At 41.9% G+C, this 12,786-nt stretch overlaps 1 protein-coding gene across 6 annotated transcripts in view; it reads left to right on the forward strand.

The window, feature by feature from the left end:
- Window positions 1-12,443, forward strand: part of LOC114667996 (afadin- and alpha-actinin-binding protein-like) — a 30,279-nt gene extending 17,836 nt beyond the window's left edge. For 3 of the 6 annotated variants that reach the window (XM_051920690.1, XM_051920691.1, XM_051920692.1), the window contains exons 7-14: window positions 230-305; window positions 2,227-2,402; window positions 2,531-2,674; window positions 5,090-5,202; window positions 5,448-5,618; window positions 7,131-7,251; window positions 7,509-7,650; window positions 11,280-12,443. In XM_051920690.1, the coding sequence (XP_051776650.1) occupies window positions 230-305; window positions 2,227-2,402; window positions 2,531-2,674; window positions 5,090-5,202; window positions 5,448-5,618; window positions 7,131-7,251; window positions 7,509-7,650; window positions 11,280-11,406 (1,070 nt within the window). In that variant the 3' untranslated portion in view covers window positions 11,407-12,443. The remainder of the gene's footprint in view (window positions 1-229; window positions 306-2,226; window positions 2,403-2,530; window positions 2,675-5,089; window positions 5,203-5,447; window positions 5,619-7,130; window positions 7,252-7,508; window positions 7,651-11,279) is intronic. The other 3 variants (XR_007933777.1, XM_051920693.1, XM_051920694.1) reach the window with 3 other exon arrangements.
- Window positions 12,444-12,786: the final 343 nt, after the last annotated feature.

Here is a 12,786-nt window from a genome sequence, read left to right on the forward strand (position 1 = left end):
GAATCAAAATGAAAAAAAACTGGAAGGGGCTGGGGGGAGGTGGGGTCGATGGATGAGTGTTTCTGGCCACTGAAGACAATGGAAGATGACAGCATCACTGTTTGAATGAGTGGGGAAAAAGAAATTCCATTAGACCATTAGAATTCTACAGTATATTCCTGGATCATATTTTCCAATATGTGACAGCTGAAAATCTGTTGGATGATGGGATTTTTATTTATTTTTTTAGCTATTGACATATTAAACCCGCTTGCCAGAGCAGATGGGAAGAGGGCAACCTGGAAGACTGGAAAGTCGGAGAGCAGGTATGGAGGTAGAGACCCCACACTGGGTATGAAATTCTTCTAGTGTTTTTTTTATTTTTTAAATTGTAATTGAACAAATGAAATGTATGGTTTGTGTCACAATTGGACAGAACTGTAGACATAATGGATTTGGATATGTTAGTGGAAGCTTACTACACTACGTGTTTTATTAAATGGTTTTGTTTTTGTCCGATTTTAAAAACACGCATAATCAAAACCAGATACTGAATATGAAAAGTTTTATACAATTTTATTTTTAAAATGTCATTTGTGTTGAATAAATGTGCACTGATTGTTGGCACTTTTCTTCTTTTCCTTTTATTGCCCAGAATGGGACAATTTGTAATGAAATTTAGGTGAATTTTAAGGTTTGAGGGTTTTTTTTTTTTTTTTTTTTACTCTAAATGTCTATACTACACAACATATATCTTGCTCCAAGACAATGTGCTTATAATGAATGGCTTCAATATTGTATTCAAAAAATCTCCCATACTGGGCTTTTTATTTTCTACCAGCCATATTAATCTCTTGATTCCATCTCGGGCACATACAATTTATAGACCAAATTTTGCCACCTCCAGGCCTGAAAAGATATTAAACATTAGAAAAGAGATTCTACTGTGTTCTGAGAGGTGTGATCATGAAAATTACAGGGGCGGTTGGGCTTGAATCAGTGTGTAGACCCCACCTAAGTAGTGTGGTAGACATTAAGACTGTAGCGACTTTCAAAACTCCACTTATTTTAGAAGAATTAAATGAGCAGCACTGGCAAGCTTTGTGGGGCTGAATGGCCTGTTCTTGTCCAGATTGTTCTGATGTTTACATGTATCTGTGGTCCTCTTTCTAATGTTTGTGTGAAATTTACCCTTAACAAGTTTCCAACTGTATTGATCTCTGATTCCATCTCCGGCATATACAATTTATAGACAGAATTTTGCCACCTGCAGGCCTGAAAAGATATTTAAACATCAGAAAAGATATTCTGCTACGTTCTGACAGGTGTGATCACGAAAATCACAGGGGCTGTTAAGCTTGAAATCAGTGTGTAGACCCCACCTAGCTCTACTGAGGGAAACCAAGAAAAACGAGCATTTAGTGTCAAGGTTAGGGCCAGTGAGACTTGCGGAGCCCATCATAAGAACAGTAAACCCACAATGAGCAGAGCAAGAGTAGGTAATAAGTGTATGGACAGGCACAAAACGACAGAGACGGCATCTGAGATTAGGAACAATATATACATTATCTAAACCTGTTTATCCAGAGCAGGAGCGCAGCAAACCTGGCGCCTACCCCAGCAGATTTGGATGCAAGACAGGAAAAATCCCTGGTATGCAATATGTGTGATATGGCTAATGTAAAAAACAAAAAGAATATGATATTTCAATTATCTATTTTGAGAGACAGAAAAATTAAAAAAAGGGGGACAAATATTTTTAAAACATAATTCTGCTACTGGATTATTTCACAGTATCTGGTATTTTGAGCTGTTAATATAAACTAAAAAGATAAATATACAATAAATACAAAAACGCATTAGTATGTTTAGTTTTTTACTATTTTAATAAGTTTGTTTTGATTTTAGTTTTCATTAAATATAGGAGAGTGAAAAACTGAGATAGAAAATGTGACCACTGAGAGGGCCTCACAAACCAAAACTGCGGAACTCGATGATCATTAGCTAAGAGATTTAAGAAGGCCATCCCGAGACAGACATGGATGACTGGTATGGATTACTGGAGTCAACAGCATTGTAATTCAGTGGTAGAGTTCAGAATATCTGATATCTTACAAAAAGCCAGTGTAGTCAAATCAGTCTGTTCAGCTTGATGTTGAATTTGAACTACTACAACTTCTCCTCTTTTTTTTTTTTTTTCTTCCTTCCTTGGCTCACTCTGCTGCTTTTGCTGACTCTCTTCAACAGAAAGGAAGAGGAGATGCTCCGTGGACTCATGCTGGCGTTAGAGAGACAGCTGAGTGAGGCTGTGTTGGAGAATGCCGAGCTCAAAAGAACGATGGAGCAACTCAAGGAGGGAGACCTGTCCCAGACTTGGCCAGACTGCTCCACTACTGGTCGAGAGGAAAACCCCAAACAGGCAAGTTGGGTGACTTTTTTTTACTTTTGCCCCTGGCCTTTCACTGCTCAGTGTGTGAAGCGCAAGATGCTTAACTCCATTAAAAAGACTCAGATTCAGAAACTCTCTTGTTCTCTCATTTCAATTAGAAAGTTCTACAGGAAGAAAGTATGACCTGTAATAAGGAGATGAACCAGTCACGGCAAGAGATGGTGAAAAACACACTGGTAGGCAGCACAAAAAAAGAGTGGCGCAGTCTTGGGCGGCAAGTGGAGGACATGGGCGCCAACATCCAGGGTATGTTCTGGCAGCGAGTCCAGCTTTACATGGTGGCTTTCATAGAACACATGGCTCCCCAAAGCAGAGGAGTTCATAGCTGAATTAAGTGTAAGGCATGAGTTGATAGAAGTGGTGCTTTGTGAAGGGTGGCTTCCCAGCTTGCACCCGTTGCTGCCAGTTTAAGCCTTGGCCATCTGGTGAGTTAGAAGATGGATGTTCTCACTGAAAGAAACAAAAGTTCAAGATTAAGAATGCCATTCCTTCAAGCTCGACAGTTTCTCAGTCGTGAAAATTTGACAAATGAGGAGACCTTTCTGTCATGAAAGCTTTTACTTATTGGTTATTTTAACAACTTCGGAGTCAAAAGTCTCGTCCAAATTTTTAAATGATCGTGCACCAGGTTGGCTCAGTACTTTGTCTCCAATTCATACAATCCTTTGTGTGGAAAGATTGCTTTCTTGTTTTTTTTTTTTTTTTTTTTGGTTTGGAGTCCCTTTAGTCTTCATGAGTGTTAATCGGCAAAATTTGCCAAAGTGTATTCCACCGTGACTACACTGTATTCACCTGTGACCTTGTTCACAGAATATTTTCCTGGATATTCACCCTGCGGCCGGATTAGGCGAATAAATCAAAAAAGGGGAGGGGGGGGGGGGGGGGGGGATTTAGTTTTGAAAAGTAAGAAGTGAGTTTGGAATCCATCCACTTGGATTAGGAACAAATCCTTTGGACAACTGTTTTAACCCATCACATCATTTCCTGTGGGTGACGATCTCGGAGGGTATGTGCCTGACAACATAGGATGCCAACCACAATTTTTCACAATCTGTGGAAAAGCCAAAGAGGTGGCCGAACTGGCCCCGAAAATCCATCTCAGTAAAGGAACACATGTCTGTCTGGTTGCTATGTCTGTTATATGCCAATTGGGATGGGATTTATAATAGCAGTGTTTAGGATTTTAGTGCACCATCTGTTGGAATAAATAATGCAATACATTTTATTACCACATGCATTACAACATACATTCCAGTAGATGGTGCACAGCAAACATTGAGCGTGCAATCTGCTTTGATTACTTAGACTTCAAACTAACTTAGACGTGTAGCACAGCCAGGAGAAGATGGGTTGAAATCAAAGTAATCAATGTAGACCCTCGCCTTAACGTTTACAATGCACAAAGCATGGTATACATCTGTTATGCGCCATTTGTTATGGGATTTGTAAAAGCAGTGCTAATGTTTGTAATGCGCCATCTGTTGGAATGAATGATGCAATCTGTTCTATTACAACATGCATTCCAGTAGATTGTACACTGCAAATGTTAACGCTGGATATGTACAAGATTAAGTAACTGCCAGATGAGCGGAAATCGTCTTGTCCATCTTAACAAAAGGACGTGGGGGGGAGGTGTCCATCCAGTTGTTAGGGTTAGGAAGAAAGCTTTAAAAATGTATAAAACAAGTAGAAAAGGGGTAAAAAATAAGTCAAAATTGGTGATTAAACATACCAAATAAGGCTCTAAAAATAAAATTGGTGTTTTTGGCCTATTCCATTGTCTGATGTTCTATGGCGACAATAGCAGTGTGGTACCGATTTTTCTTGCACCCGCTCAGGCCACATGACTGAGGTTTATAGCTGTAATGCTAATGACTGACGTTTTACATGGTTGGCCATTGGTGAGTAAAAACGATGAAATCAACACACACATCGGGGAAACCAAAGCTCCCGACATGACTATGCTAAATTTGCTAATCCAGGCCAATGCAATGGGGACCACTTCTGCATTTTCCCAGCAAAACACTTTGAGAATAAGTGTGGTCAATTTGACAGCCGATGCTTCTTCTTGGCAGCGAAAATGGCCAACTGTATCCAAAGAGGGAAAGGGATTGGGTGTGTAGTATAGTAGAAATAAAAGTACACAACCCATGTATCAAATAATTAAAAAAAAAAAAAAATAGGCCTGTGTTAATTACATTTTGACCCGTCTTGGATGGGTAGCACAGCTAGTTTTAATAATAAATGTAATCGGAATTAATTTTAAAACTAACTTCTGAATTGGAATCGGTGACTAGAAGTACTCCCAAAATTAGTATCTGATCTCCTAAAACAATGGAGAAAAAGCACAAAACTCCCAATTATAACATACGAGCGTAAGGGAGCCCTGTCAGTGATGCAAGGGGTGGTCCCACCCCTTGGGGTTCTAGCCACAAAATACAAGAAACACAGGGAGAGCATAATTATACACACAGAAACTAATTACATTTTTTTAAATTAATAATGTTTCTTTGACATGAATGGATAACTTTTTCCACTTGTCTGAAATCTCTTTTCCAGGGAACCGAAAGACAAGGTCGGTTTGCTTGGATGGCATGTTATGTTTGTCTTACTCCATTTCTCCCAACCAACCAACTCCCTTGGCAATGCTCTCCACTGTAGGTTTCACCTGTGACATTCCCTTCGGGACTGACCAGGATAAGGAGATTGCCCTTCTTCATGCCGAGATTGAGCAGAGCCGACAGGTCATTGCTTTCCAACAGCAGCTTCTGCAGGTAAGAAAAGGAGTAGTGGGGTTGGGGGGGATTTGATAAGGAACACCTGTCCAGAAAACCGAGAAGATCCTCTCAGTGGACATAATGTAGATGGCTTTGCTGGCTAACGCGTGCTTTGCTTTTTTTCATTCTCTCCTAAAGCTCCACCTAATGAGATGTCATTTGTCACTGATGTGGCCTGCTAGCCATTCACTCATGAGGTGGTCCCTAACTCTTGGTTATCTTCCCTCTCTTTCCATGTGCAGGAGAGCGTGACCTCCAGCAACAAGAAGCTGCCCTCTTCTCTGCGAGATTCCTACGTCCTCGAGGAGAGGGAGCGTTTGAGGCAGCAGTGGAATATGTTTGAGCAACAGAAGAAGCGATTTGAGAAGGAGCGGTGGACCTTCACTGAGGCTGCAATTCGCCTAGGACGTGAGGTAATGGGATAGGGGCTAGAAATGATGGTTCCCACTCTGTACTGTTCGATTACTAGGCAGTGCTTTTGCCTTTCCATTTATTCCAGAAATATCTGTGCTACTCATTTAGGATGGGTTGAAATTTTAAGTAATCGATGTAGACCTCAATATTAATATTTGCAAGTCATCATGCAGTGCTTATGTCTCTCCGTTATACAGGTATGCCATTTGGTATGGAACTCCTAAAAGCAGTGTTAATGTTAATAATAATAATCCATTACATTTATATAGCTCTTTTCTCAGTACTTGAAGCGCTAATGTGCCATCTGTTGGAATGGCAAATGCAATGCATTTCATTACTGCATGCATTACAAAATACTTCCCAAATGGTGGTGCACTACAGATGTTAACACTGAGGTCCACATTGATAGCTTACACTAGTTGTGCTACCTGTCTAAAGACGGGTAGAAATCTAAAGTTAAATCTACGACTCAAAGTGTGCAGAAAGTCGAGGGCTCTGAATACTTTCTAAGCCTACTGTAAGGGGCAGCATTTTGTGCAACTCCGGAATTCGTACTTTTGTATTTCAGTCCATCACAGGGCCCACTCATTTTTATCCAAATACATACTGGTGGGGTCACTTTTTTAATGCTGGTAGCTGTGCCTTTCTTAGCCTTTAGGGGGTGCCCTTGCTTTTCCTTGATCTTTAATGTGTAGACTATATAATGCACTAGTGAGAGTACATCTGAAGTATTGTGTGTAGTTCTGGTCACCACAGCACTTGAAGCTGTGGAGAGGAGAGCAACCCAGAATATTAAGGATGTGTCCTACTGTGACAAGACTTTGAAGAAACTCCACTCGGGAATAAACAGGTTTAACTCTTTAAAGTTCTCAAAGCCATTGATAAAGCCGAACCAGCAGAATTCTGTCAACTTAATGGTGAATCTCGTAGTTGAGGACATAAGTGGACATTAAGAAGTACATTTAGGACTGAAGCCAGGAAGTTGCTCTTTACGCAAAGAGTTGTAGAACAAACTAATGAGACTTGGCTGAAGTAATCCTGAGAACGTCTATGCAGGATTTGAATGAGCTATTAGGACAGCTTAGCTGTCAGCTAAACAAATGAGCTTGATGGACTGAACGGACTCCTCTGGTTTGTTAGATTTCTTATGTGTACAATTGGAGAATGATTGATTGATTTGATCTACAATTGAGCATTTTGAAACACACATTGAAAGTTGGCTTGTAATGGGGATGGGGCAATTTTAAAAGTGACCAGATGACTCTGTATAATTACTTCGCTAGTTGTTAATTGAATAATGCTGAGATTTGTTCTTGCAACTTCACTGCGCCACTAGCATTGGCTGATAACACTTCATGCTGGGTCACTACAATAAAGTCCCGCATCTGACTAATCGGGCACAAGAAGACTGCAATGTTCACCTCTTTCCACTCACTGTATAAGACCCCTGTATTTAGGGATTCTTCCTCGGTTGGCTGATGTGTGGTTTTTGTCCTTCCTTCCCCATTAAGCGGAAGCAGTTTGAAGAGGAGCGTGCCGCCCTTCTCCAGCAGCAGTTTTTCAATCTGACTCCTTTCCTGGACCGCAAAGGGGCTTCTCCCTGGCAGCGAAGACAAATGTTGAGCCCAGAGCGTGAGTGCACATTTTGAACGTTTTTTTTTTTTTTTTTTTTTTTTTTTTAAACCTAAAAACTGTAAATCAAATTTGGACTAAAAATATAAGTACCGTTAGTGTGATGTCTGTTGAGCTGATGTTGGTTTCCTAGCTCTCATACATCTGTAATGAATAGCAGCTCCTAGCAAAGCATGGTTTCTGCACATCATCTAAAGCAGCGTACAGGCGGATTGCACTGACCTCTGGTGTGTTTTGTTTTTGGTCTCCTTTTTCAGATCCTGCGGCGGACGACTACTGCAACTTTCCTTCCAGTATGCAAACCCCCAGTACCAAAATGGAGGCCTCTGTGCAACAGGTGTCCACTCCCAGCACACCTGAACTTTTCTGCACCTTGAAACTCTTTCAAGATCCACCCAGGTAGTGATGTGACTCAGCTGGGTGGGATGGGGAAGGAGAGGTATGGAGCGGTTAGGCTGGCATGCGTCATTGTAGCCTTCAGGCAGTTTACCTCCAAGGAGTGGAGATGTGTCACTTTACGGATGATGGATACTAAGTTCAAAAACGCACACCAGCGAGTAGTGAAACTGCACTGTGCACACTTACAGTGCCTCCAAAAGGTATTCTGACCCCTTTTTTATGTTTTAGCCTTGTGCTAAATTCATTTACTCCCTCATCAACCAACACTCCACTACCAAGAATGACAAAACAAAAACAGGATTTTAGGATTTTTTGCAAATGTGCTTAGGGTCACTTTCTTCTTGGACTTCACCCAGTCTGAGGTCCAGAGCACTCAGCAACAACATAATTTATTTCTAGAGCACATTTTCATACAAATTACTGTGTGGAGCTCAAAGTGCCTTACAAGATGAAGAAAGTCAAGTCAAGTTGGAGAGATTGCACTGCTACAGTGAGTTACGGCACCCACCACACGACAAAACCGCTCAGGATCCCGGTTGGCAACCCTCCAGGCAGACGCGCGGTCCAGTCCTTTCCACTGGAAACGACCCTCTATCTGCCACAGCCAGGTGTTACATGGGCGACCCTTTGGCCTGGTCCAGCCACTCGGGTCCTCAGCAATGAGGATCCTACAAGCTGGATCACCCTTGGGGAGAATCGCGCCACATGATTGTAGTGCTGTAACTGATGCTCCCTCCAAACGCAGGTCATGTGCCTCATTCAGGACTCCATGAGCAACACAAGGTCAATCCAACGGTTTGAAAAAAAGAAAAATAAGTAACAAAGAATAAAGTAAGGTCCGACAGCTTGGGGGACAGAAAAAAAATAAATCTGCAGGGGTTCCAAGGCCACGAGACCACCCAGCAAGACTCCACTGGGCATTCTACCTAACATATATTCTCTCAATCAGTCCTCGTAGAAGAATTCGATGATGATGGTTATCTGGACCTTTTGGCCTTCAATCCATCAATGTAAGGAATGCATGGTGCCCTGATCAGGTGGTGGTGGTGTAGATTGCCACCACAGAAACAACGGGGAAAAAAAACAAAGTAGGGATTAGTACGGATTGTGCAGCCATGATAAAAACTTTAATTCAATGCATATACAGAATATCAGGGTTACGCTAAAATGAAGCTATGAGGAAGCCATGTTACAATAGCGGGTTTTTAGCGGTTTAAAGTGCTCCACTGTATTAGCCTGGCCAATTTCTATCGTTAAACTCGTATTCCAGATTTGAGGTGCATAACAGCAGAAGGCCGCCTCACCACTTAAGTTTCCATCCATCCATCCATTATCCAACCCGCTGAATCCGAACACAGGGTCACGGGGGGTCTGCTGGAGCCAATCCCAGCCAACACAGTGCACAAGGCACGGAACCAATCCCGGGCAGGGTGCCAACCAACCGCAGGACACACACAAACACACCCACACACCAAGCGCACACTAGGGCCAATTTAGAATCGCCAATCCACCTAACCTGCATGTCTTTGGACTGTGGGAGGAAACCCACGCAGACACGGGGAGAACATGCAAACTCCACGCAGGGAGGACCCAGGAAGCGAACCCAGGTCCCCAGGTGTCCCAACTGCAAGGCAGCAGCGCTACCCACTGCGCCACCGTGCCACTTAAGTTTAAATCTTGGAATTCTAAGCAGACCCTCATTTGAAAATCTGAGGTTATGATTTGGAATGTAAGGTGACAGGCATTCTGAAATATAGGATGGAGCAGATGATTGAAGGCTTTGTACACCATTAGCAGTATTTTTAAGTCAATTCTAAATGGCACCGGTAACCCAATGTAGTAACGTCAAGACTGGTGTGATGTGCTCGGATTTTTGTTTCCTAGTTAAGATTCTAGCAGCTCCATTCTGCACTTGTTGTAACGGATTTGATTACTTTTTTTGGGTGGTCCTGATAGGAGTGTGTTACAGTAATCTAGCCGACTAAAAACAAAGGTGTGAACTCATTTTTTTAGCATCTCGCAAAGTTATAAGGGATCTAACTTTTGCTCTTAAGTGGGGAAAAAATGCTGTCCTAGTGATCTAAATTTAAAATCACATATTAATGAGGTCCAAGTCAATAATTACCCCTAAATTCTTTACCTCTGTCTTGACTTTTAAGCCTAATGGATGAAGTTGATTTCTAATACCCTCAACTATATCAGTTTTTGCCAATCACGAAGATTTCTGTTTTCTCCTTAGTTTGAGAAAATTATTCCTCATCCACTCAGAAACAAAAGTAAGACATTAACTTTAGGGAAACCTCTGCACTTTGCAGTGTTCAGCATTCCCTCAACCCTGACTAGTCTCTCAGTCGCTGCCACCGATAAGCAACTCCACAGTATGATGCTGCCACGCTTCACTGTTGGAATGATAGTGTGTAAGTGATCAGCACTGCCTGGTATCTTCCAGACGTAACTCTCAGAAGTGGACCAAACTTGATTTCACCAGACCAGAGAACCGTGTTTCTCAGTCTGAGACTCCTTTGGGTGCCATTTCATAAACTCCAGGTGGTCCTCTCTGTGTGATCAGGACACACTCCCATGATGTCCCAATTACTGGAGTGTTGCAGTGATGGCTGTCCACATGGAAGTTCCTCACATCTTCCCTTGGGTTCTGTAGGGTTCAGCTGGAGTGACCAGCACCTCTCTTACCACTTCCCTTCTACCTGACTTCCTACAGATCACTGCCTGGCCAAACTGAGGAAGAGTCAGTTGTTCCTAACTCCTTTTTAAGAATTATGGAGGCCACTGTGCACTTGGAAACCTTAAATGCTACACTTTTCTTGTAACCTTCCCAAGATCTGTGCATCATCCTAATCCTGTCTTGGGCAATGTCTTAAACCTCATGGCTTTTTTTTTTTTTTTTTTTTGCTCGATTGTGAAGACCCTTCTATAGACTGGTGTCCAGAGTAATCATTGGGTTCTTCATGGATCATGGCCAGGTGGACAGCTCTAGGAACACGTCGTTTTTCCAAACTTACTTCATTTGAGAATTATGGATTCCACTGTGTTCTTGGGAACATTCAAGGTTTGCAGAAATGTCTTTTTTTGTTTTTGTTTCTTAGCCTTCCCCAGATCTTTGCCTCAACCCAATGCTGTCTCTAAGCTCAGAAGGCAGTTACTTCAACATCATGGCCTCCGTTGGGGAACCTTCTATAGACCAGTGTGTGTGTGTGTGTGCCTTTCCTAATCTGTCCAGTCAATTGAGGTGACCACAGGTGGACCCCAAACAAGGCGGAGAAACATCTCCATTATGATGATTAATAGAATGGGATGCACCCAAGGCAGATTGCAAGTGTCAAAGCAAAGGGTCTCAATACTTCTGTCAATGGGACATTTATAGTGTCTTGTTATTATAATTAGTTTGCAAAAAATTGCTAATCCTATTTTTGCTTTTTCATTCTGGGGTATCGATTTAATTGCTTGATGAGAGCAGATGATAAGTTAAATTTAAGCACAAGGCTGCAACATAACAGAAGGTGACGAAAGGTGGGGTGGGGTCTGAAGACGTTCTGAAGGCACTCCATGTTTTAAAAGTGACATTCAAACTCTCCCTTAACGACGCCACTACTTTTCCCTCTCTGTTTTAGAAGCAATCGGATTTCTGAGGTGCCTTCAAGACATGGTCCACCTGACACATTGAAGAAGAAGCCCGATTCACTCTGGCGCTACACGAGCCAGATGGGCATGGACCCCTTCATGGACTCTTCTTTCTAAGTGGTTGGCTTTCCAAACTGGCAGTATAATCGGGAGCCTCCCCTGCTACAGTACGTTCACCCTTTAATCCTCCTGTTGAACGTTATTCTCATTCTGTGGGTCACATAAACCGCAAGATGGCAAGGAAAAGAGGGGCACTTAGCTTTTTGTAGCCTTCCCACCTCTTTCTAAACGCTTCTCCTCCTAACCCACTACCATGTTCTCTTTATCTTTTGTCATGTCCCTCCCCAACTGCCAAAGCTGCACTGTGGTGACCGAGACTCCCACATTTAAGATGACCCAACAGAATGTAATCTCTTAGGATGAATTCACTGACCCAGGAAGGCTAAAAGTGTTACAACACATACATACCATATGTCTTCTATGTGTCTTACACTTCTAATTAAATCTTCCTCACTGGTGCATTTTATTGAAATGCTCGTCATTCTATATTTCTTGAGGTCTTCCACATGGTCAGATGAGTAAAGATGCTGTGCGACTAATTGACCCCGGCAAGCACGGTGAACAGAAAATGTAGATGTTGAGTGAAGCCCGAACTCAAAAGACCAAGAACCTGCCGTCTGGGCCGAGATTTATTAAGTCTTAGTCTGGTGGAGAACAAACAGCCGACACTGAAGAACCGGATGAACTCTTAAGGAGTCACGTTGTGTAATATTAGTTTTTAATGGCTTTTTAATTGTTTGAAAGCAATCCAAAAGAAGTTCCTGCAAATCTACTTGAAATTTTAGAGTAAGTAATGGAAGTCGTATTTTTTTTTTTTTATTTAAATAGTTTGAATGTCGTCCTTCTATACGAGCATCTCCTGTATGTCAATCAGTTCCGCAGCTTCTGACATTTTAGTATAAGTGCAGTGCTGCTATAGAATAGCTTTGAAAAGATCTGTAATAAAAATTGTGTGCATTTTTCAATGTGCGGTTTGCGTTAACTTTTAACATTTGAGGATTTATGTTTCTTTCCTGCATGTTAGTATTTGTATTCCAATATGCTGTTGCACTTGATTTCTTTACCTTTTGTTTAAATAAAGGTAAAGTTAACTCCGCTTCTTAAGTTATTTATTCACTCCTTTCAAACCTCGTCTATGACAGGGCTGTCCAGCTCTGTTCCTGGAGGGCCGCAGTGGCTGCAGGTTATCATTTTGAATCCTTTGCTTAATTAGTGACCTGTGTTTGCTGCTAATTACTTTTTCCCTTCATTTTAGTTGAGTTGATATTTTAAGACTGTTAATCCTGTAATGTTTTTTTTATTCATTAATTACTAGGGGCTTTGCCCCCTGCTCGCTTTGTTTGCCAACCCCCCTGTAAATCCTGGAGCACCACAGGGGCATAGGGGACTCTCGGCTGCTTTAGGTTTGAATCCCAAGTCCAGATCCTCCTTGTACCT

Source organism: Erpetoichthys calabaricus, chromosome 17 (genome assembly GCF_900747795.2).
Source record: "Erpetoichthys calabaricus chromosome 17, fErpCal1.3, whole genome shotgun sequence".
Taxonomy (NCBI): Eukaryota; Metazoa; Chordata; class Cladistia; order Polypteriformes; family Polypteridae; genus Erpetoichthys; species Erpetoichthys calabaricus.